Here is a 25,661-nt window from a genome sequence, read left to right on the forward strand (position 1 = left end):
GGAGGTGGGAGTTTTTGCTATACAGCGTTACTTACATCTCTTTTTACACCATACGACCTCATTTTATCTTGGGTGTACGAACTCGATGACACAACAAAATCCATATCCTTTTATTCGAGACGCGGAGCAGGAACAACCTTTCTCGGAATTCATCCAGCCCAAAATGCGAACTGTCGACGTGCTACTTTTCCGGCTTGCATCCGAGCTTCTCGACTGTGAGCTCCCTGACCGAAACGTTCTTCAATTCCTCGGGTGAGCTGCACTCGGGGTACGTCCAGGAATCCGGGTAGGACGACAAAAACAGCACTTTGCAGTCGCAGTGGACCGGGTTTCCTGCAAGAACATCGAGGAGAACGTTTAAAAAAAATGGCCGCGTATCTGCTCACTTTGCTGCAAATGTTAAGACGATAATAATAATGATGATAATAATAATAATAAATGATAATGATAATAATAATGATAATAACAATGATAATAATAATGATAATAATGAAAGATGATAATCTTCTGCCGCATCTACCACGTAAATGTCTATCTTTCGAACTTCGCCCACTTCACTCGCTCTTCCCCTACCGCCGAGCTCCTCCTACGATAAGCACGGTGGAGGTATGCTAAAGTCAATTCAATTTTCCCGCGTTCCACTGCTCACGCCATCTACTAGATGGAACCTTTTGTTACTGTTGAGCTTGGAACCCTTGGAAAACCGCTACAGAGTCCAGACTAGCGCAAGCACTTTTTGTATTTTTTTGCCCAAAATATTGTTTCCAGCGCGTATTTTTCATATCATTTCAAATATGGAGCAAACATTTATTTTTGACTAAGAGAACACTGCGAGTAGCAGTTGCGCATAGATTGTTTGCCTCAAGTATTCTAATTGTTTTATTTGTGCCGAGAAATGTTGACAGGTTGGACGTTTGCAGATTTTGTGGTTCGGAAAGGTTTTGCCTGTATAAATATCTCTTTCACGAACTTTTTAACTTCTGGCACGATGGCTGAATAGATGGACGGACAGATTCCTCCTGCTGTATCTAGTTAATATGGTTGTGCTGACCACTGTCAGCCTCTGTATATACCTGTAGGCATTTTACATTAATGTTCTGTGTCCTGCGTTTGCAGTGTAAGGTTTTGGGGGTATTGTCAAATAAACGGACAGACAGAGAGACAGACAGAGAGACAGACAGACAGACAGACAGATGCACAAACCCACACATTTTCGGCCGTAAGTAGTCCAAGAAAGACTATCGTCTTTAAAAAACGGCGCGTCAGTTCATGGGGCTATTAACGCTGGCCTCGTGCAACGTCGTTCACTGGCGTTCTGGGTTATTTTAAACAGGTTGTTTTCGCGTTTTCACTTTTGCAAAAGCAGGTGGTTTCAACCTCGTAGTGACATTTGGGTTGGTAAACAGCCTGATTGGGTTTTTTGTTTACCAACTCAACTTGGGTAAACTTGGGTTGCTTGTTTGCCGCTTGGGTTGTTACCACTTGGGTAACCACTTGGGTTATTACCACTCAACTTGGGTAAACTTGGGTTGCTTGTTTGCCGCTTGGGTTGTTACCACTTGGGTAACCACTTGGGTTATTACCACTCAACTTGGGTAAACTTGGGTTGCTTGTTTGCAGCTTGGGTTGTTACCACTTGGTAATGGCTGGGTATGCAACCACATGCCATGCGTTTTTACTGGAACCTAGCTGCACGATGATGTCATCTCTGCTCATGCCATAAGTCTTACGCCTGAAATTACGTATAAACAGATATAAAAAAACAAACAGAAAGACGTTTATCAGATTGCAATAAATCGAAAATAGATCGCAATGAACTGGTCATGCAATTAATTGATCTGTTCTGATTATCAGCCAGAGTTAACAGATTAAATTTTATCGAACACATACGAACAGCTGCTGGAGGGCAAGCTAGTTCTTTTTTTTTGTGCTTTTTCGGAGGTGATATAAGTGCTGTTCCTAGCGTACTGGAATTTGCAATTTAATGTAACTGAATTAAACCTAAGAAGAAACAGTGCACTTTAAGGGAGGTTCTGATGTTTTAAATTGAAGCCTGCTAAAAAACACACGCACACGTCCGCAAAACAAATACAAGGCGTGTGTAATTAAAGATCTTTCCCTGAATTTGTCTTTAATACGTCCAATCATCACTTTTTGCCCATTTGGCTTTTGCTATTTCGATTTATTGCAAAATGATTAGTCCTGTAACACTAGCTACGGGCCGGGGTATGTGTTCTAGTTTTTCCTAAGCCCACTCTACTTGGGACTCGCCTGCTGCGTAGATGCTAAAAAAATGGGAGGTATCTTTGAGATGCCAGAACAGAGGGCAATTTTTTCAAGAATCATGAGGAACTAGAAAGGTTAGGCAGAGCCCCACTTCCGGCACGGTCACCTTTTCCCGTCATTCAATTTTTTTCTTATTCTCCTCCTTCCCGTTCTGCTCCTTCTCTTTAGTGAATTCAGAAATACGGCAAAGGAGTGGTTTGGATCAGCCGATAACTTCCTTTCTAGGCGGTGACACTATGGACTATTAAAGACTGGTTCGGAAAAGGAGCGATACGTGGAAGGAAATCCGAAGCAAATAAGGAGAGAAGGGATGAGGACAGCGTCACAGGCGCCCCCTTTTTCGGAGCGTTGAGTTCTAAATGAAGATGTGTCGGGCACCCTATCTTAGAATCGCCTGACACACCATATGTAGAGTGCGCTGTCTGTGACGACGTCAGTGAGGATCTCTCTTTGTCACTCTCGGCGATGCCAAGCCCGTGACATCACCGGCGATCTAGGCTGCACTCACCGGATAGAACAACGGTCGTTTTGTTTCTGAGTGGTGCAAGACTCGACTCGCTGAATGTGCTGATCAGGTTCTGACGCACGTTCGCTTGCGTCAGGACAGGGAAGTCTTCGCCGAAGTCATCCGGGAGAGATGTCAGCGAGCTGTCCCTGCAAAGAGAGGTAGGATTGTGTCCAGGGAAAAATGTTTTTATACGGTAAAAACAAGATTTGATCTAGTGTAAAAAAAGTGGAAAGGAGACACTGTACATGCGTTTGAGCAGCCAAAACGACAGAAACCAAACATAGTCCCTCCCTTTAAGAGAAGATCGGAGGGCGGTGAGAAGATAAACGCAAGATGCGAAGCTAGGGCTCACTATACTCGGGAAGAAGTTAATAACGCAATAGCTCATGTACGGTATCACTCCGCCTAAGCGATGGGCCCGGATGTCAACGGGCGCGCGTGTTTTAAAAGGAGATTTCCATGAATGCGTGATATCGTCTGCCTTTTCTGACGTAGTTCGTTTGTCGTCGCTGCCGTAGTTTATAAGTATATTAAGTCCAAAAATTGACCAAAACGGCTCGTTCCATGTTGAAAATTTTCCCAGTAACGCACAACTTGCGCCGCGTGGAGTAACAGGCGGCTGCGGTGACGAGGCACAGCGGCAACTTCCGTTGCCGTTCTTAAGTTGTACCCGATTATACTCATTTGTGACGCACAAGAAAATGCGCACACCCAGATGCCCATTGAACATTTTTGACAAGTTCTTTTCATGTTATTTTTTCTGCGCAGAGTTAATGGTAAGAATTGAATTTGTGCGCACAATCTGCTAACAAAAACTGTGGTTGTGTTTAATCAATGAATGTTGGCCCGACCATTGATGCTGTTGTAAATTGTAAGATATCGAGACTCCCATTGAGCTTCACGTGTGGTAGCACAGAAGGATGCGGCCTACAGGGGGCGCACCCTGATGGTCAATATCCTGAAATGTCCTTCACAGACTCGCCTGAAAGGAATTATTTCTGGACTCATCAACATTTTTGAAGACGCAGATCGGACCAGCGCGCTGTCTAGGCCACTAGCTCTTTCCCGCCAAGTTGCTTAGAAGAAGTCAATTTTAGGGGAAATTGCTTCGCAGCTTGTTGCACCTGCTGCGGCCCTAACCCCGGCTGGTCCGCGCTGAAATACAAGTAACATCACTTGAGGATTATATAAATTATAATAAATAAATTATAAATTATAAGCGTTCGTTCCTGGATAACCAGAGCCAAGTGTGCAAAAGGGGTGAATCATCGAATTTTTTGTCGCTGCGTGTTTTTGGCATGCGGCATATGCAAGGAGGTTTAAGAAAGGGAAGAGCGAATAAAGTAAGGTAAGAGAAAGATGGGTTATGAAAATCACACGTAGTGAGGAAAGCAATAAGAGGGGCCGAGTCTATAGGTACGCATCCAGTACAGAGAGGGAGAGAGGGGTCTTAAATTGGAGCTGGTGAACTCAGCCCTACAAGTGACGGGGAGGGTGACTACAGTAAAGCCAGATGGAGGGTGACTGCAGTGATGAGTGGTGATTGTTGGACATTGCGGGTACAGCAGCGAAAGGGCAAACAAGAAAATCTGCAGAAATTCAGAGGATTGTCTACTAATGCGTAGCATTCTTATGCCGCTTGTCTAGAGTGTAAGTTCTGTACAGCCAAATATGGCTATGAGTAGCGAAAGGCATTCGATTATTTTACTCCCGTCTTTTCTTTTTTTCTTTTCTTTTTTTTCTTTTTTTTTCTTTTCGCCAATGATTCAAATTTATGCCATTACAGCGATGAAGTGCCTTTAGTTCGCTAATCACGTTTTTTACGATGATGCAAGGCTTCAATGCAGAGTTGGTCCGTTTACGTTATTTTTTACCCGTATTTCCAACTTCCTTTGCGGACGTTTCTGTTTGGTTTTCGGTTTTTTGGGGGATTTGTCTGAGATGCATATTTTTTATCTTGTCAGATTATTTTGCTATGAGAATTTTGTGTTTTCTGCGGTGGTGGTGGTGGTGGTTGTGTGCAATCAGGAGGTGTTAGCCTGGCTAGATATGCTGGCAATTGCTCAGCCCAAGATAAAAATAATTAGTCAATATGAGGGTCTTTTCACCAGGAGTCTGCCAGTTCCGTCTCCTGAAGGAAGCTTAGAAGAAGTCACTACACCTCCCTGCGCAGCATCCAATGTCTCCTTGGGAAGACGATGTGGTCCAGAGTGTTATGTGGGTCCGTTCTACAGAATGCTCTGGGAAACAAATTACATAGTGGTGCCCGTCCCCTATCATTGCACACGACAGACACAGATTCGATCGCACGAGGCCCACCTTGAACAGCCATGATGTGGTCTTCGCTGAGCCCATTAGGATGCGGTACAGCAAAGTTGCCTCTGATCTCGTAAGTCCCTTTGTGACGCAAGGCTGATATATGGATCTCCTAAGGACTTAATGATCGACGACTGTTCTCCTGAAGTCGTTCCAGTGATTGGCGGAAACTTTAACAGTCAGTGCAAATGACAGCGCGTTCCGTGCCATCTGATCAGCGGTCTCATTGCCCTTGACGCCAACACGGGATGGAATCCATTGAAACCGCTCATTGAAAATATTTGCTGCTGAGTTCTTGCACAAGCCGTAAGTAACGTAGACAGTCGTTTTTCGTGGGGATCCCACGCTGCAAAAGTTGAAGTGCTGCTTTCTAATCAGGCAGAATTACAACTCCCTGCGGCTTATATGACTTAAGTTTCCTCAAAACAGCCGCGATGGCAATGCACTCGGTTTCGGTAGAGGACACTACATGATCCAGGCCTGTAGCCCAGGAAACCTGGGCATCAGGAATCACATACGCTGCTGCACTAGCCCCTCTGTGCGGGCTGACTGAGCCATGCGTAAAAAAATTGAAGGCGATTGGGATAACACTTCTCCAGGTTTTCAAGCAGTTTCTCTTGACTCTCATGTTAGGAACATGTAGCTGACACTGGAGGCTCTCATGAGACCATGGCGGCATTGAGGTCTGAATTTTCGCCGGCCACTGATAGCCCAAAATTCTCAGAGCGTTAAGAGCAGTGTGCACATGAGAGGCCGTCATTGTTCGAAGCCGCCTTCATTATTGCTGTTCCAGCACTGGTTTCCCCTAGACGCGTTAACTGCGTCAGTAACCTCTGCTACCCCATAAGCGGAGTCTAGCAGACTGGCTCTCTTGTGTGTCCTTCTCGTTTTCCGCTCCCTGAGGAACTCCAGTTGCTGTCCTCAGCCCTTTCCTGTGGAGCGTTTTTCAGGCGCTCATACTGGGATTCTGAAGGAGAGATCAGAGGCAACTGGTAAAGAATACGACTCAAAATCAGTGCTGAGTGCAGCTGAAACATGGACGCCGGGTGATTCCCCACTTAGCTCCAGCATTCCTCATCAAAACTTTCACAAGGGGAATCAGAGCCGAAATAGTCGCGTCCACTGTCTGTCGCCAATACAGTCTGCTGTCCAGGGATACCCCAAGGAACCGCATGTGAGTGGCTTGACGGAAATGGCAGGCTTCCCAATGTTAAATTAAGACAGGTGAACCGTCGCCGATTCCCAGGGAAAAGAACAAAACAGGACATCTTGGCTGAGAGCGTCAGCCCGATTGAGGACATCACTGCCAGTCATCACTGCCATCACTGCCAGTCGCTTATGTTGATATCCGGACAACCAGATTCAATCATCGTCAGCGTACACAGATACATGAACTTGTTGTCGACCTCCTTTTAGTGCTCCAGGACAGCCCAGCCAATGTCACTTTGAAAAGAACAGGGGACAAAACACTGCCCTGGGGTACCCCCCCTTGAGACACTTCTTCCATCGCTTAGCACACTCCCCAACTGTACTTGCATGCACCGGTCTGTGAGAAAGCCATGAACGAAGCGAAAAGGTTTCCTGGCACCCGTATTGCATGTAGTCTGTCTACTACCACAATCAGGACACAATCATAAGCTTTAGAAACGCCAAAAAAACAGAGCTATAGTTGACAGCCCATGCGCTCCGTTATGTGCAATATGGCTGATAAGTCCAAAACGCTATCCTGAGAGCTGAAGCGTCGCCGGCAGCAGTAAATGCAGGATGGTTTTTTTTCTAATATTTTTGCTTTTTCAACATTCTGTCCTACCAATGGTCTTGTTTTAAGCTGTTATAACAATTATAGGTGTCACTTCCGCCAAATCTGCGTTTTTGTGGAAATTCAGGGACCTACACGGTTCGCCATTATCTCTGTTTTTTATTAGAATTTTTAACGTTCCTTTGCCAACTTCTTTCGTTTACTTTTTAGTTTTGAGGGGAGATGTATGAATGCATATTCTTGATTTTGTCAGATCATTTTTGTTAAAATTTTATTTTTTCAGTTCTTCTTGTTTCTTGGTTTTTCAAAATTCTGTTCGACCAGTTATATTTGTTAACGCTATTATAACAATTAAAGATGTTACTTCCGCGAAAGCCGCCTTGTTGTGGAAATGCAGGGCGTTACATGGTCCTGGCTGTGGGGTTACTCGGCACAGAACGCTACGCATTAAAATCGTCCAATTAATCGTAGCACGAATCGCGCCTAAGTTTTCTTGAAATCGTGCTGTTGGCGGAAAATCAGAGTGTACATTCTGATCAGAGTGTACACTCAGAGTGTATCAGAGTGTACACTTATTAGCTGGTGACTGGCAAACGCTACGTTCGCAGTGAGTGTGCGCTCACCCGATGGTGAGTCTCCGCAACCTCGGGGCGGGCCTGGGAAGCATGCTCCTGGTGAACTTGTCCAACGTGCTGCTCTGAATGCGCAGGTTCTCCAGGTTCAGCAGCGACGACATCCAGTCGTCGTCCACGGTTCCGATCCCCGTGCGGATGATCGCCACCTGCAGGCGGGGGCACGGAAGCACGTTGCAGACATGTACGACAAATAGAGAGGAAAACTGACCCAGAGGCCGAAAATAGGAGTAGACGGGGCCGCGCTTCGAAGTTATTTATTCAACGGCACTGTTAGAGTACTTTTCCACGATATCTTGCTGTATTTTTATTTGTATGTTCTTTTACCCTACACAACTTAGGTTTTGGTTCCTTCATCCGAAAATAAAAACTTGGAGGGCGCTTAAGCTGCACCTTTATCGGGGACAGTGGTAGCGTTATCGGGACACGTTCGAATCACCTTGTCATTCTCTTTTCGAGCTCTTGAGTTGCACAACGACTTAGATCTCATTATCAGACGTACATGCGTCATCCGCACATGTGGTCCATGACTCAGAAGAGTACCCTGCACTTGTAGACAGGTGCGCACCGTATTCAGACCAAGGAGGTTGTATAGAACTTTATACAACCTCCTTGATTCAGACGAGTTCTCTCCTGCCGGCCGGTGGTCTAGCGGCGTCGGTGGTCTGGGCGGACTCCTTGAAGCTGGAAACTTTGCGATCCTCCGATCGGGGAGGATTTTCGCGTCCCGCCGCGGACCGCCTGACGCATGCGTTTTTGCGACACGAGCGCTCCTGCATCACGCTTCCTTGTACAGCAAAGAAATGGTCGTTTTTTTTTTATTCTATCCTGCATTCGTATATTTTATGAGTTTGCCGAAGTTCAGATCTACTCAGTCAGGCACACAGCGTCCTAGACTGTGGGGAATCGTTTCAGAATGCGGCCCCAGAAATTTCGTACTTCGAATTTCGCGGAAAACTGGATATCGTCACGACTTTTAAGTGCGAATGCACTTCTTAAGCGAGCCTGAATCGTCCGCCGCCGTCGTCCGCATAGCAACAGCTGCGGGTGCGCGCGCTCCTCGTCTTCCTCCTCGTCTTCCCTAGCAACGGGGGGAGATGGGCGCGCGCTACTCTCCTCCTCCTTTCTCCGCTCAGTGACTGCGGGTGTTGGGCGCCTCCTCTCCACTTCGGGCGGGAGAGCTCTCGCTCGCGTAGCGGGCGCTCCGCATTCCGACGCGTGAGGGCGCTCGTGTAGCCCTCGCCGTAACGGCGGGCGCTACTCTCCTCCTCCTCTCTCCGCTCAGTGACTGCGGGTGTTGGGCGCCTCCTCTCCACTCCAAGATCACGATATCCACCGTAATCGCGCAATCAACAACCGTGCATTCGCACTTACGCACTCTCCCCCTCGGGGAAGTGCGAGGGAATTTTTCACCAATAGTGGTGATAACATGCCTTCATCAGAAATTCAGCCATAGCGGACATTGGGTCCGGTACAGTGCGGATGGCGGGATGCAAGGGAAATTATACATACAGTGCTGCTGCAAAAGCACGGGTATCATTGCCTTCCTCGTTATTTAAAAATGATGTACGAGAGAGAGGTATTGTAGCCGGAAATAGGGAAGCCGTCACTGCGGCTTGTCCGCGCTTTTAAAACCACGAAGAGAGCCACGACTTTTAGAACACTTATACACACAGGTGGCGTGCGCATACCATGCATGAATGTTTGTGGTGGTGGTGGATATGTCTTCAATGAGGAGAAAAGGCAGTGGCCAGCGGGGCCGGGAAGTAAGGTTGGGAGGTTTCAGTCCGTATGGTTTCAGTCCGTGGGGTTTCAGTCCATATGGTGGGTGGTCTTGAATGTGGGAACGATGGGTTATCTTCTGATAATTTCACGCACCACAACCACATTACCACCACCACCACAACCACCACCTGCGACATTCCGTTCCCGTGTGGGTTCAAGACGGGCACTTATGTACACACCCATCGCCATTTACTGGTTCGCTTAGAACACTCCTTGTATTCTTTTGAGCAACTGCTAGATGCGCGCCGCTTCCCGGCGTAGCTGCAGTGTAGAATCGCAGGATTTGGAGCGAACGGTTTGGATTCGAGCCGCAGCAATGCTAAAATTTCTTCAAAAAACCTTCCAATTTTTCACTGTGAAATGCTCCCTCAATTCACTTCGAAGCATTACTTTCGTAAATAAGGCTTGTTTGGTATAAGGAACGTTTAGGGGCGGCGCACAGCATATAAATACGTTTATTCCCGTATTGCACCCCACCGGAACTGCCGGACTTCTACCAATCTCGAAACGGAATATCGCCCACTATCATCATCATCACCATCATCATCATCACGCTCATAGTCATCATCATCGTCATCATACGCATCGCCTGACCCGCATAATTATTTTTCTCTATTTGCAAGACTTTAGGAGGAAAAAAAAAACGGCCACGAAATTTCAAAGAATAAACTTCAGTGCTATCTTCGTCCTCGCGCTTTCTGTTTTCACTTGATCTATTCTTACTTCATCTTTGAGCATTACATGCCAGGGAGCCTGCATTGTATACTGCGAGTCCTTTACCTTTCGCAGTCCAGCGGGCAGCTCGTTGAAGTCCCGCGTGAGGTTCAGGTGGGTCATTTCGAAGAATACGAGCTCCTCGAGTCGACCGAGCGGCCGCAGTGTGCTCCACGAGTGCGGAAGGCTGCTTCCGTGCGTGAAGGTGACCCGCTTGAGCGAGGGCTCGAGCCCCGAGAAGAGGCTCCGGTTCGAGTTGGGCTCCACGAACGCCCCCAGCGAAACGTTGGTGAACTCCAGCATCGATGCCCGGCGCTCGCCCAGAAAGCCTGCGGGAAGGCCGGGTAAAGATTCTGGTTAAAGGGACAAGTGGACAAGCAAGTTGGCTTATACCGGTGGATTAGGGTGTCGGGAATAGGAATATACCACTCGTGGCATCAGCAGTTGCTTAAGAACGAAGAAAATGCCAAAAGCGTGGAAACAGGTATCGCCGCCCTATCCACTTCCCCTCACTACTTTTTGTGACATCGAATCTTGAATGGTGAAGGGCGGAGGAGCTTGACTAAGCGTCTTTCTGAACCAAGCAAGGTGTTTTTAAACGTGTTCTAAGTGCTTAAAAATGTGTTTCAAATATTGTTGGGCAATTTTCCCGATCTTTTTCGTCATTTAGTGTATGTGTATGTGTGTGTCTTTCTTGAAAAGTGGTGTCTCTGTGTTTTCATGATTGTGCCTATGATCAGCACATGCGCGTTGAACTGTGAATACGAATTGTGTTTGAGTCTTTAATTGATGGTATCAACCTTAAATTTGAGGACGCCTTTTCTAAGTTCTATCAGCCCAGTTTGTAATTTTTTCTCTCCTCCTCGTTCATTCGTCCTTTGTGTGCGGCGTGTTTTTCTCTGCCTTTTTTTTCTGGCTTATTCAGCTGGGCTATAGCCGTCTCAAATAGACCCAACCTTTCAAAAGTTTTTTTATCATTTTTTTGTATTTTTTCCCAATAATTCCATATTTTTACTATCCCTATGATCGCACATCGTCGTAGCGTCAGTTCCCCGTCGTATATCTTTGAAAGAAACGGCAGGCATAAAACGTGCTACTAACGTCGTATATGCAGGTCTTCTTGCATTTTGCGTGCGTGGAAAAAACGCAGAAAGAGTTGCTGTTTTTTTAGCTAAATAGTCAATAATTATAAGAGATATAACGAACACCGTCGTTACCTCTTTTTCTCGTAGAGTACTTTTTATTCAAACCCTTTGCGTCTGAGTCGCGTCCAAGGCACGCGCTTCGAACAAAATTAAGGGCGGTCCACTTAATTTAACTAGAATGACTATGTGCCGAAACCTCACGCAACTGCACGCTTCGTGTTTTTTTTTGTTTCGGTGTTAGGAAATAAAAAAAATGTCGGCAGGATTACGATAACTTGTTGAGTTATTACAACTCAATGGCCGCGACAGCTGTCTGATCCTTCCTTCGTAACCTATCCGAATCTTCTCAATGTCTTGTTGGGAGGGTTTCGTAACCTTCCGGATACCTGTTAAGAGTACAATTGCGTTCACTTCTGCAAACCCGTTTCAAAGCTAGTCGTCATCGTTTGTAGCGATCATCTGCGTTTCTTTGGTCGGGTCCTAGTCAGGCTGCACGGGCAACCAAAACTCCTCTGTTTCTGCGAAGCGCAGGACTGGACGGTACTTCGGGAAAAAACGTCGCTGCACGACTCTATGTGCCTTCATGAGAATTTTGCGAGCATCGTCCGACATCTTCTCATTTTTATTTTACTTTTTCATTTTTCTTTATCTATTCGCTTCTCATATGGCGTAGATGCATGCCTGGCGCAACAGCTCGTCTAACATCACCGTCCCCATTAAACTTATCCTCTGTCTCTCTCTCCTTTTGGTGATCCGTGCAGATTTGCACTGTGCGCGACGCTAAATATAAAACGAGAGAAAAAAAAGTGTGACCCTGTATGAAGTTACACGTAGTGGTAGAAATGGCCGGTGCACCTCTCACTCTCCTTAGAAGCGTCGATTTGCCGTTACCTCCCTTCGGTGGCGCTTGTGCCGTGGTACCAGAGACAGACACACGGCGACGGACACACACTAAACACACCGGGCCGAGAGAAAGGTATCGCATATGATAAACTATTTACACCTGTCTGGGCAAAAATACGGGATTTTATTCATAGAAAAATGTACTCGCAAATAGAAGATATTCCTGTTGACAAATGTGACGGCCGCGAACCAGGTGTGCGCGACGCAAAATAAAAGGATGATACCAAGCCGCGCAACAGTAAGCCCATGCATAGCAACTGTGATACTACCGCCACGGTATGTGTAACCTACTATGCTGCTAGTATCCTTTTGGGCAGAAATAATTGACTGCTTCGGGGTGTGCAACCACGAGTGAAACCTACCTAGGGCCAAGAAGGGACAACCTTCCATCGAGTAGGCTCAATTAGTGTCGCGGCTCGGACTTGAGCCACTAAAATAAAGTTTGTTCTCTCCCTCCCTCCCTCCCTCCCTCCCTCCCTCCCTCCCCCTCCCCCCCCCCCCCCCTCTCTCTCTCTCTCTCTCTCTCTCTCTCTCTCTCTCTCTCTCTCTCTCTCTCTCTCTCTCTCTCTAAAAGTTTATCAGACCCATAGCTGGCATACCCCCAGTGTTTCAGGCTGAAATAAAAAAAAATCTAATTGGAAGGACGAAATAACGAGTGCAAAGTTCAGCTTGCATTAGTTGAGTTTGTAAGTTCAGTTCGCAAATTTCAGTTTACAAACACGCATGAGACTGGCCTGGCACGAAGAGCTGGCCTTCTGGAACCTACAATTGCCATGCACTCTGAATTGCACTTTTGAATGGGCTCTAGCAGGACTAATACGTTGAGCATTAGTCAAGCGAGCACATTTCAAATCGCAGAGTAATTTATCGATACAGCCACATTTGCAGTGCACTGTTTTGTTTTTCTCGGGTAGTACGGCAGTTTACGTTGATGCAGTGCCTATTATTACTTCTATCGCGCAGACGTAGACGCAATTCAGTTAGACGGCAAGAGACGGTTTTCATAGTGGTGACGTCAGCGTTTATTTCGCTGTTTGTTCATGGTGCACGGTTGTAGCAAGCTGGTGGAACGGGAAAGAAATCATGTGCAATCGTCCACGTGTATCGCGCCTGATACTAGTTCTGTGTACAACGTCTAATTTGTTAAGACGTAATTGAATCCCCAAAAATAAATGCCGAAACGAGAGTGCTTCGCCCTGAAACGCAGTTCTGCATATTTTTTGCTATGGGCGGTGAAAAATACAGGATTCAAACATGCAGCATAACTATCGAATTTTTATTTTGAGTATTGCTGCTAATTCTGAGGTTATTAGTTCAAACTATCGGACGCAATATCAGCATTTTGAAGCTGCCGAAAGTGAGAACTCTTAATTTTTTAGTTCACTAGGGTACTCACAATCATCTTCGAATTTTAAGCCCCACTCCCGCTCACAACTCGTGTCCAAACGTTAAGATATTTCGGAATATGCACTGTAAAATAATTCCACTGATTGGCTTCACCACAGTGCACACAAATGACCGATCGTTACGATGAAACGGGCAAAGTAAGGCCATGACGAGGCCCAGAACAAATCACCAGAAACCGTGCTAAATGTGATAAGAACGCTGGCTTTGCCTATAAGCCGGCCTGAAGTGTATAAAAAGCGAAACCTAGATAACTCTTTCTCGAACTCATACATGGTTTAATCTTCCACATCTCAACCAAGCAATGGACACTCAGAAAAATACTGCGTCGCAAGACTTTCATCAACGCCCGAGTGACGGGCCGCCATTCTTGACCGCCATATTCTGTGGACCACTCTACCCGTTCGAGGTGCACTTAAGTATGCTCACGTGCTTTGAATGCGAAAGCATTATGGCTTCCCTTGGCAGTGTCTTATTGCTACACCGCGTGCGTGTCATGCCCTGTTCCATGAAGCTGGGGAATTCATCGTGCGAACATTAACATGGGGACAGGGCTACAAAAGAGACGAAACACACGATAGGGACTATGGGTATGTAGAACTTATGTCACTACCGCTGTAGCTCTCTTGTAGCGTTATAGCGTTGTAGCGTCGTAACTAGCGGCGCATCGTCTCTCGTGTCGTTCCTTCTCTGTGCTAATTAATCTTCGCTAGCACGATGAATTCTCCAGTTGGCAACCAACTCGCCCAACTTTCTGCCTCAGTTTTCCACAAAGCTGCCGTAATACACATTCGTAGCTTCTCCTTACGTAGTTCCCATTGGTCTCCCATGACAACTGAAGGGGAATGGCCAATTACGGGGACAACTGCCTTTGCATGGTCACTACCAATTCCCCGGTTCCTATTTGGCTGCGAGATCAATCCCAATTCGCACATATCTGCTCCGGAGTACTGGGAGTGAAGACGACATCTGGCGAGGAAAGGTTACCGCCAATGCAAACAGTTTTTATTGTCATAATGCTCTCTCATTCAAAGTACATAAGCACCTTGAGCCATTTTGTCAGTTTTCGCTGTTACGCCCGCACAAACGGGCCCGCCTAACAGTGTGCCATCTAGTTTCACCGCGTGCCCGTTGGCTCCCGCGCTGTTGTGCCAGCGTACCGAGGGCGCGTAATAACTCTCTAAATGATTCGAAACGGTCACTTCGGCTCAAAACAATTCAAAATTGGTGCCAAGGCAAGGCAACCGTCTCTAAAAAGAGGTTCCGGCGCGATACGGTACGGGCGGAGGCAATTCACGGGCTCCATGAAGTGGTCACCGCAGCGGGACACTAAACACGGCGACTCAACAAATAGTGTCAAATAGGTTATGGCATGAATTGCTTCAGTTGTCTTGGATTGAAGTGCTTGAAATGCCGGAACAAGCTGCTGTAATTCATGTGTTCTTTTTTCTTTTTTTTTCTGGAGGAGGCGAAAGACAAACGCCAGAGTATACGCGAAATTTCGACTAGCGAACAATGTTTCATACAGCAGAAAAAGAATCCCCCCTTTCCCTGCAGCGGGCCTCAGCCTATTGCGTAGCTTCTGTGCTCAAAACCCTAATTTTAACTGCTTTCGAACTGCTTTCAAACTTCTGTCTTTCTGTCCCTCGTCTTGTTCTGCGCTTCGATACTACGCTATGTACCAACTTGCCCAAACCAATACTCTGCTATACTTTATTTCAAGCTGAGTTATACATTATAGGCTGCATACCTGCTGGAATGTAGTCCAACTTGCTGTCCTTGAGGGTAAACCACAGGTCCCCAGGTTCGGCCCCGTGCTTGAAGTGCTTCCCGAAGTCCTCAGGCTTGCTGAAGTCCGAGCACGTGAACTCGGGCACGGTGGCGTGCCGGCGGGTGCTGTCCTCGCACTTCGGTTCGCACTTCACGACGCCGACGAGCGCGTCCATCGCCAGCCAACAAAGGGCGCAGTTGACGACCCACATCCTCACGTCACGCGACAACCCCGCTGTGCGAGCCACCATCCTCACCGCCTCTAACGCAGCCGGACCCCGCCGCGTTCAGAAACCCTTCTGCGACCGTGTGCGATCCGCGGCCGACAAGAAAGAGGCCACGGGGGTGCGGGTCTTTCTCGGCTTGATCGACACCGCGCTGTAGCGTATACACCCGGCTTATTAAGAGAAGAGGCGGTGGGGGAGGAGCAGGAAAGATGAGGGAGCGTGTGGTCTTTGTGATGTTGCAACCTGGATGCGTACACGGTGTGCAGACCTGCTTATGCCCTTGCGCGCGTACACCGGTGCCCTTGATGCTGCAGTGGCACGGATCTCGCGCACTTACGCAAATCAGGCTTTTCCGCGAAGCGGTGGCGAGCGTAGGCGGGATCTTTCCACGATACCTGACAGGGGACCTTCACCCGAGATGACGCGGCCGCTATTAATACAGGACGCTTCCGCGTCGTGAGCGCGGCGGTAATGGCCCATCAATACGCGTAGACGTGTCTATGTGATTCTCATTCTTCGGCTTAGAATTGTTGGTGGCGGGTTGGAGAAATTGGAGTGGTACTACTTGGGTTGTTATGTCACGGTAATTTGTACAATGCAACGGCCGTTCGTGTCCGTGTGTGAGTATACAACTTGAATTCATGTTGCAGCAAATCGGTGGCTGGCCATATTGCGTCGACCCGACTCGCTTCCTGTGCCATTCGAGAACTTATGGTGGTAGGGATTTAGAGAGGCCAGCTCGACCATGCGATCGGAAAGAATCTTTGGAAATGAGTGAACGCTTCGCTGTACAGGGCCGCCTTCACAGATGATGCACATTTCTTTTGCACACACACACAATAACATCGGGAACTATACTTCTCTACCAAGGACATGCTCTAGAAGTAGGGGAGGGATGGGGCCCCCAATCACGAGCCATTCTCCATTCCTCATTTGCCATGCTTCAGGGTCTTTTCAACCACTGTATGCCCACTAGGATGACCCTCTAGATCCACTTCTCTCTAGACGACATGGTGTGCTTACCCTTGAATGCGAAGTTCTTTGACAGAACTCTGTCAGGTTGTGTGAAAGCTTTGATGTAAACGAATTGAGCCCTCCCACCAATAGCTTAATTAAGTGGTTCCAACGTGCGCCACGTTACGCAACTCTGTGTTTTTGCAATCCTATTCTTATAACCAACTATAGCCCGAATTGCCCGTATGTCCCACATGGAACATATCAAGTTTATTCGTGGGAAAGAAATTACGCAACATACGGCCGCCCAGTCACAAGCACCGAGGTTTTTTGTCCCCCTTAAAGTCAAGACACCGAATTGGGCATGTATCTGAATTAATGTAACTACTCCGTATTGCGCAGCCGTCAAATATCAGGCCAGGAGAGCTGGCATACAAAGTGGTGGCACTTGGTTCGTAATTCGCTCCATTAAAAAGAAACCGTGACGGCTCGATCACTTTCATCTCACTACCTAAGATTACACCTTTTCTTTAAAAAAAAAATATAATGACGTGGTATAATGACGTGAAACAATGACAACAGGGCATGCGTTTCGCGGGGCAGGTGCCAGAAAGAAAAAAAAAAGTGACTGCACACCCTGGCTGTCCGAGCAAAGGATTGAAAATGCGGTGGTATTCAAGAGCACGATGAATGGTTCACATCTTGTGAGGAGAAAGTGATATCCTCCTCTCCACTGACGAGTTAGTCAAGAGTGGAGCCACGTAATTTTGGTCCCCTGCATTCAAGCGTCCAGTTTAAAGATTCCGAGAGAGACATAAATAAGTGTTATCTCGTTTAATATCCACCCAAATTACGCTTTTGCATGCGTCACCTTGAGTTCCTTCAGCAGGTGAAGCTACACTCAGTAATGCGGCTCACAACAGCCAGGGTGCGATTTACTTTGAGGTATGACAATACGTTCTATTAGGGCCGGTTTAAATGTTAACGTGACTTCGTTCAAGAAGCGAATATTCCATTTTAGTGTGTATTTAAAAGACGATTTCCTTACCAGATAGCGTTGGTTGCAGGCCAAGGAAACCTAATTTGAGCCTTACTTCATTCCATTTATTAACATTATTTTGTTGGCATCCGCCTATATCTGCTACTATCCATGTTTTCCTCTCTCTTTTCTTTTTTTGCTTCCCACTTCCTAAAACCGGCAAGTCCCGGAACATTGCCGGGCGTTTCGGCCACCCGCAAAAGCTCTCAAGGGCCCTTACTCGTCTGCGTTTTGAACGTGTTAAAGGAGTACTGACACCAAATTCTGATACCTAAAAAATGATATAATTGGCTTCAGTAGTTTGTACAGATGCCTCACAGAAATTTTTGCAGCGATCCGAGGCCGGAATCACATCTAAAATCGATTTTGATTGTCCAGGCCGCGAGCTTCCACAAATCGGCAGCACTAGCGCAATCGCTTTCAGCGTGACGAAACAGTGGCCTGCGTGTCTGGCCGGTACAGGGTGACGTTATATAGTCGTTTTCAGAACCGGAAACGATATCCTGCGCTGCTGTTGTCGGTGGTATTCGTTTGGGCAGGAGACGTGGGCATACCTGTGTGAGAAATGCTTGTAAACGTTGCGTGTTCGACGTCCTTGCTCTTCAGTTCGTTGCCGCGGCATGGTGTTCGGCACTGGTGCCGAAAACTGCGCGGTGCGCGATGTCGACGGGCACCGCGGCGACGCGGCGGTGCGCGTCGCCGAGCTCGCCCAAGTTGTGCTATGGCAAGCTCGCGGTATGCGAAGTACTGCTCGTGGAAGCCTGTCCGAGCAAATCGACGACGACGCCAAGATGCATTATTTTCCACGCGACGACATGCAGCGCTAAACGTGGACTGAGTTCGTGCGCGGCGGCGGCCGCAAGAACTGTCGCCCAATCCAGCGGGCTCGGGGTTGCACCGGTTGCACGGGTCACCTTGGGTGTTGGGAACTTAGTATCGTGGCGACTATTTGATCGCTGGTATCTGTACAACTGCGAATAACCATCCCTTACACAACTTTTCACCACACTATCATCCCCTTTTTCGCATATGAAGCTTTATTTTGGCAATAATTTCCGTTTCAGCGATCGGTGACCAAGACATCTGCCGCGGCCTGTTTTGATTCTAGCGCGCAGGTGGCGCCATCTTTCGGCCGCTCGCCGCACCGTGGTGCCGGCACTGCTGGGTCGGAGCGCCGAACCTCCGCTACCGGTCAGCGTAGGCTTACCATCGCGGCAAATATCTGAACGCCACTTTTAAATTCAGCGCTGATAACAACTCCTAGCACAATTTTTAACATACTAACATCTACTTTCTCGCATGTGGAGCTTGTTTTTCGTGATCAGATTGATTAGAAGAGTAGCGACAAGCTGTTGCTATCACGGTCTGCGCCGGTTCGAGCCGCAGTGATATTAAAAAAAAAAAAAAAAAAACGGACGACGGCGAAGACATCGCCGGCCTAATCGCCTGGCCAAATAAAGTTGTTCTGTCTGTCGGGTGGCAGTGACTCATCCGAGTCTGACGATTCAGACGACATGTCGACTGCGCGGGCGAGTCGCGGACCATTTGCAATCGTAGCAGACGATGCAGCGAACGCATGGAGGAAAGAAAAACGTCTCTGACGTCACGGGTGAGACCGTGACGTAAGGCTGGCCCGCTTGCAAGGCTGACCTTCGAACGGCCATTTTCCCGCGCGGTGACCAAATTTGAAATTGGTTGCAATAAACGTGCTATAATTAATTCTGTGTTGGCAGCTGACGGCTTTCGGTTCGATTTTCGTAATTACTGGGCCAATAGGTATTCTTTACAGCATAAAAACTGAAAGCGAGAAATTTCGTGTCAGTACTCCTTTAAGTAAGACCTCTTTGCACGTATAGGTGTGTTTGCCTATATTGCAGTGTTCAATTTCTGCTAAAACCGGAGTCGATCTTAAGAGATCGGACGCTTCCACTGCTTTTCCAACGATACCAGCTCCCACGAACGACTGTAATTCCTCACAAAAAGACTGAGGGCGTACTCGTATCCATTTCTATTCCCCATGTTCTCCTGTCCTCTCCTTTGCCTTGTGAATCCATTTTTTTCAGTGCTCGGTAGTAACAAAGGGGGCTCTAAGCCTGCTCAACCTCCCAGTTGGCGTTCTCCTCCTGCGAAAACGAAACTAAAAAAAAAAAAAAATAACAGCACAGTTCTTTCGCGTTTAAGGCAAACTTAAATTCCGTAACTATTCTGGGCTTTCCCAAAGAATGAAAAGTTGTAGTATAGGCCACGTTTCAGCTCGTTAGCCAGATGCAGGTGTTTCCAGAACGCCGGCGAGCTCAGGTAGATAATGGCTGCGCAGTTCACTCTTTACGAAACCCCTCATCACATTTCTATGGTAATTACTAATTCATGACCCACGGGCCCGAAAACTATCGTGCACAAATATGCCATGTTTTACGGATTCATGAAAGTGTTCCTAACGGCCTATACTTCACACATATTAGAAATATACCACTTCTGTTCTGAAAAAAAAAAAAAACAAATCTCTATTTGGCTAAATACCGAGGGCCATCTAGGGAAACTAGAAAATTAAAATGTTTTTATTGTTTTATTTTTATTTCATGACATAAGTGACGTATTTCTAACACAATGAACTTGTCCGGTAGGAACACTTTCATGAATTTGCAAAGCAGTTCATATTGCTGCACGATGTTTTTTGCCTGTGGGTCCTTAAATTTGTACCTTCTATAAAAACGCAGTGAGGTGAGTAATCCTCGAGAAGAAAGGTGACTCACCTGTTGTATCGCTCTCCTTGCATGTTGGCGGCAACCTGAACGTTTCTCCAAGAGTAACTCAGTAGTGGGGTAAGCCATTACTGGAATCTGCGTGGTCTGAACAACTACAGTAGCCAGGCTTCACGACCCCGTCGAATCCGCCATTGAAAGAATGATGACACTTCAAGGTACGGAAACCAACTGACGGTACAAAGAAAACCTGTATTTTTTTCTTGTAACGGGCACGGTTGCGTTTACATCATCATTTATTAATAGGATATTATTGTCTCTGCAAACGGAGTAGACGTGGTAGTAAACAACTTGTACAATTTCTTGCTTTACATTTCCTAAATCGTGAGAAACAACAGTACTGAAATTGTTTCATCTTTTTTGGTTTCAAGGGTCAGTAGACGATCAAAGGGGATTATGTAGATTATGTATTGTCCCCAGTTGAACTGAAGCTCGCAGAGTGCAGCTTCACCCGTACCCACAGTTAATTAAAACCTTACGAACAAACTCACGAATGACAAGACTTATGAACAAAGTTACGTTCGCATATTTGCCACGTCGTCGACGAGAATCGTATAAACGGCGTGCGCCTGAGTGACAGGGCTACGCGGGGCACCCTGTTTATCAAAGCGACGCTTCGGAAGAAAGAAAGAAAGAAAGAAAGAAAGAAAGAAAGAAAGAAAGAAAGAGAAGCAATGGTTCGGAAAGGTTCAGGAGGCTAATGCCAAAGAGAGACGTATGCCGGAAACCTTGTGCATGTACGTATACGCCTGATTCACCCGGCGGTGCCGTAACAGCGGCGGTAGCTTCTGTTTTATTATTCAGTCCCTGCCGGGGGGAGGAGAGTCGGCGGCCGCGGCGGCGGCGGCGCAGCCCAGCTTGTCGGCGGAGAGTTGGCGGACGGGCGTCTTGGCCAGCGCGTCCGGCGTCTTGCAGTTGGGATACTGCCAGCTCTCCGGGTAGCCGAGCAGGAAGAGAAGCTTGCAGTCGCACTCCACGGGGTTGCCTGCGCGAGGGGCAAGAGTTACCCGACCACCGGTCACTCGCGGAGGAGGCAGGACAGGAGAGAAAAGCAAATTAAATTGGCAGTGCGCGTATACCCGTGGCTGTCGGGCGCTGCTTTCTTTGCTTGGTATTCACGACCGCGTCGGACCGTTCCGTAGGTCCGGTTGGGCTAAACGAGAGAGTGACGGAACACGCACGTTCGCAGTGTTCGATTTCATTGTAGAAACTGATCTATACGACTGGCTACAAGCCGGATGTCCGGGTCTCCACCACCACCACCTCCATCGTCATTATGAGTAGCATTGCTCATTAATTAAAGGAACGTAGTGGTGCGTGGGATAGTAAACCTGCTCTTCGTGTGTGTATGACTCAACTCATTACTTGCTGCCGTATTCTGTGTTTGTACGAATTCTTTCGAACGAAGCACCCAACCCAAATTTGTAGCTCCTATTTTGTGCTTAGCACGCAGATTTAAATAGCTACGTGACTCCTCCTGCTTAATTAAAAAAACGTCAATGTGTTCTGGACGCTGTACGAGGTCGAGGAACACACGCATTTTGCGCCCAGTAGACGGCACACCGTAAAACGTACCGTAAAGTTCCGAGAGAACGCCCTCCCCGGAAACATCGTCCACCGCCATTTAGAGGTTAAATATTCAATTTACTAAAAGACCCTTAAGATCCCCCACCACGTAAAATCAATGGCTTTAGAGCCGATGAATGCACAAAATAAATGCGAATCATCTATTCATGTGTCGGTGCGGCCACGTATTGGTTCTTTTCGCGCTTGGCCCGAAAGTTAGCAGATGCATTTTTTTAAATAGTATCTCCGCAGTTTTGGTTGGTCGCACGGCCACTTTTTTGAAGTTGTTCGCTCCTGACCAGAGAGTTCGCCCATCCCCCCCTTTTCACTTGATATCTCTGTACTTTGGGTGGGCGTTCTTTCGGAACTTATCGGTGGTGGAATAAAATTCAGGCCCCGCGTATGCCCTCAGAAGATATACTGTAAAACGGTGGTATAAGTTGAGGTTCATTTTCATGACGGTTAAGCTGAGGTTCACTTTCATGGAGGGCTGGCGCTCAAATACAGGCTTTCTGGGTTAACAACACAGAACGTCGATCAAGGTAACTTGGCCGAATTATTTAAGTGTCTTCGAAGAAGCTTGATCATAAAAACAGGTTCTCTATTTCTGTATACATAATAGGGCGAGTTCTGGGGCATCTGTCTGGGGCATCTGTCTGTGGACCTCACTCACTCACTCACTCACTCACTCACTCACTCACTCACTCACTCACTCACTCACTCACTCACTCACTCACTCGCTCACTCGCTCGCTCACTCACTCACTCACTCACTCACTCACTCACTCGCTCGCTCGCTCGCTCACTCACTCACTCACTCACTCACTCACTCACTCACTCACTCACTCACTCACTCACTCACTCACTCACTCACTCACTCACTCGCTCACTCGCTCGCTCGCTCACTCACTCACTCACTCACTCACTCACTCACTCACTCACTCACTCGCTCACTCACTCACTCACTCACTCACTCACTCACTCACTCACTCACTCACTCACTCGCTCGCTCGCTCACTCGCTCGCTCGCTCGCTCACTCACTCACTCACTCACTCACTCACTCACTCACTCACTCACTCACTCACTCGCTCGCTCGCTCGCTCACTCACTCACTCACTCACTCACTCACTCACTCACTCACTCACTCACTCATTCGCTCACTCACTCACTCACTCACTCACTCACTCACTCACTCACTCACTCACTCACTCACTCACTCACTCACTCACTCCTTTGTATACTACAATCGCAGGGCGTTACCCTCACCCGTGAGCAGGACGTCCATCTTGCGGTCCTTGAACGGAGCCAACGCCCTATCCTCGAATGTGGTGATCTTGTTTCTGCGCAGGTTGAGCGTCTCCAGGGCGGGGAAACCCTCGCCGAAGTCTTCCGGTATCGCCGACAAGGGCGTGCCTCTGAAACGTGCCGTGAACAGAAAATAACGCGGCCAACGGGTTGTTCAGTATCGAGCGACCGAATGCCAGCAGTAGGCGCGCTCAGAATGCGATGATCAGTACGGGCTTGTTGTGTGGAAATGATTGATGTTGACGGCTTAGGGAATCAGTTGTTGTTTAAAAACTTTGTTTTTAGCCTGGGGATGTGGGAGTGGTCAGTAGAACGTCGATATTGACAGGCTGCTAATGTCAGGGGGCAAAATGTGACGGAGGAAATCAAATGTTCCATTGTATAGCAGTGCCCACAGCATCTGGAATAGTCGATACGTTGCCCTACACCTCATCGAAAACTTTGGATTTATTAATGGTATATAGTTTTACGTACCCTCATTGTCTTTACTTAGTTGATCAATAAAATGGTTGTTAGCGATGAATGTCACATGATTCAAACATATGTGGTCCTAAATCACGCACGAAACGCGCTGATTTAACACTTCAGGCGATATCCTTCATTCACGCTGTTTCATGTTCTTTTAGCGTGTGTTAAGGCCTGGACCCCTTAATTTGCGTAGAAATGTCAGTACATTCTAAGTTTTCATTTCTCACCCAGGAAGTTCGCCCTTTACAGTGGGAATCAAACCCTACACTTCGTATAAGCAGTCAAGCACGCTTATGCTGAAGCTCTGACAGGAAGCGAGTCCTTCCAAACGACAGTGAAGAGTAGCCACTCACGTTATGGTAAGACTCCTCAGCTTCGAAGCTGGTCGCGGAAGCATCGTCCTTTCAAACCTGTTCAAGTTCACCTTGTCGAGCCGCAAGTTTTCGAGGTTATCCAGTGAGGACAGCCAACGGTCATCCACCTCTGACACCGTGCTCTGAACGACGGAGATGTCAGTGACGCTAGCCGGCAGCTCGTTGAAGTCTTGCCCCAGCCTGAGCGGACCCATCCTGAAGAAGAGCAGTTCTTTCAGAAGCCGGTTGCCTTTGAGCAGGGCCCAGGATGGTGGCTGGCTGCTGTTCTTGTAGAAGACCAGCTTCTTCAGCGTATCTTGCAGCTCTTCGAACGCAGAGGCGTCTGAATTCGGCACCCTGTAGCTTCCCACTGTCACGTTGTTCAGAACGAGGACCGAAGGTTTGATTTGTTGGAGCACCGTCGGTGGGATGTGGTCGAGGCGACTGTCCTTGAGAACCAATTCAACGTCGCCGCGGTTGGAGCCTTGAGGAACATTCTGTTCAAGCTCTTCAGCGCTGGTGAAGTCGGAGCAGGTTAACTGGGGATGGCTGTAATGAAACGGAGTTGTCTCCTGACACAGTGGATCACTGACGACGCTTGCGAAGGAGCAGACGATAAGAAATGGCGCCAGTCGGGCAGACACCGACCACCACGCGGAGCCCGCCATGGCGTATGCTATGGACAGTTCCCTAGAGTCGACTACGCCCTTCGTTTACACAAAAATCCTCGAAACTCTCGCGTTGGCAGAAAGGTGGCGCTGTATTTAAATAGCTTTGTGGAGGAGCGCATTTGGCACAGCGTTAGAAGAAAAGAGGGGGAGTCGGTTAGAAGCAATAAAATGTGCTGTCCGGGGTGGCCTTGAAACCATAATGACGCCGTAACGATTGCTGGCCACGTATACCGTTACTTTCGCTGATTGCCTTCTCTGCGACCGAAAAACTCTCTTTTGGAAGCTGACGGCCACGGCAAATAATGCTGCCGGTGTGTGCGAGTTGAATGCAAATCCGTCGGCAATGATTGTTGTACTTAGGCGAGCTCAACGCGGAAACGTATATTCCTCCGTCTGTGGCCTGCGACGGAGCGTTTTATTATGATTCCGCGCTGAGGAATACAGGGGTATGTAAATATTGTTACGGCAGTAAATGCCTTCCTTCGCGGACACGATGGTAATGGCGGCTTGAATTACTCAGTCATCTTTTACAGATTATACCGTTTGTTTCGGGCTTCGTCGATAACTGCTCGGAACATGGACTGCAACGCGTACGTTTATGCCTCCAGCTTATACACTTTAAATCTGCAGAGACATTGTGCCTTCCCTGCTCACCTTGGTTGCAGCGCATTTATTTGTCTGGTCATTACCACGAGGTGGGAAAACTATGACAGTACATTACGTGGGGTAAAAGATTAAGATACTGACACCCGGGTCGCCCAGTATGCCACCGTGCATAACACAGATAGAGTTATTCGTTCCTTGCAATAGCGAGTAGTTCACCGTGGAGCGGTACACAATTAGGAATTACCGCCTGCTGTGCATGGTCTCCTAACGGAGCCGCGGGGTTATGACAATGGCTGGACTTGTGCTTTATTGGAACTATCCCAAAACTAATTGTACAACCCTGGTAAGGTCAAACGACTGCTACATTCCCATGGGAAGTGCTATCTCAGTAGGTGTGATGGGTAACTGCAAGTCACAGCTTTACAACAAATGGGTTCCTGCGGGAGACGTGCGGCTACGGAAAAAGCCGCGCGCTGCCCCAACAAATG

General features: G+C 47.7%; 1 protein-coding gene across 1 annotated transcript; it reads right to left on the minus strand.

Moving 5' to 3' along the window:
- Positions 1-86: 86 nt before the first annotated feature.
- LOC144179320 (uncharacterized) lies at positions 87-24,636 on the minus strand. Its single transcript, XM_077707616.1, has 6 exons — positions 23,897-24,636; positions 23,037-23,185; positions 10,067-10,329; positions 7,493-7,650; positions 2,795-2,940; positions 87-333 (listed from the first exon to the last, which is right to left on the minus strand). Exons 1-6 carry the CDS (start codon positions 24,562-24,564, stop codon positions 182-184), a joined length of 1,536 nt encoding a protein of 511 aa, XP_077563742.1. The 5' UTR covers positions 24,565-24,636; the 3' UTR covers positions 87-181.
- Positions 24,637-25,661: the final 1,025 nt, after the last annotated feature.

Source organism: Haemaphysalis longicornis, unplaced genomic scaffold, assembly GCF_048455015.1.
Source record: "Haemaphysalis longicornis isolate Haplotype H1 unplaced genomic scaffold, Haemaphysalis longicornis Haplotype H1 scaffold_4, whole genome shotgun sequence".
Lineage (NCBI taxonomy): Eukaryota > Metazoa > Arthropoda > Arachnida > Ixodida > Ixodidae > Haemaphysalis > Haemaphysalis longicornis.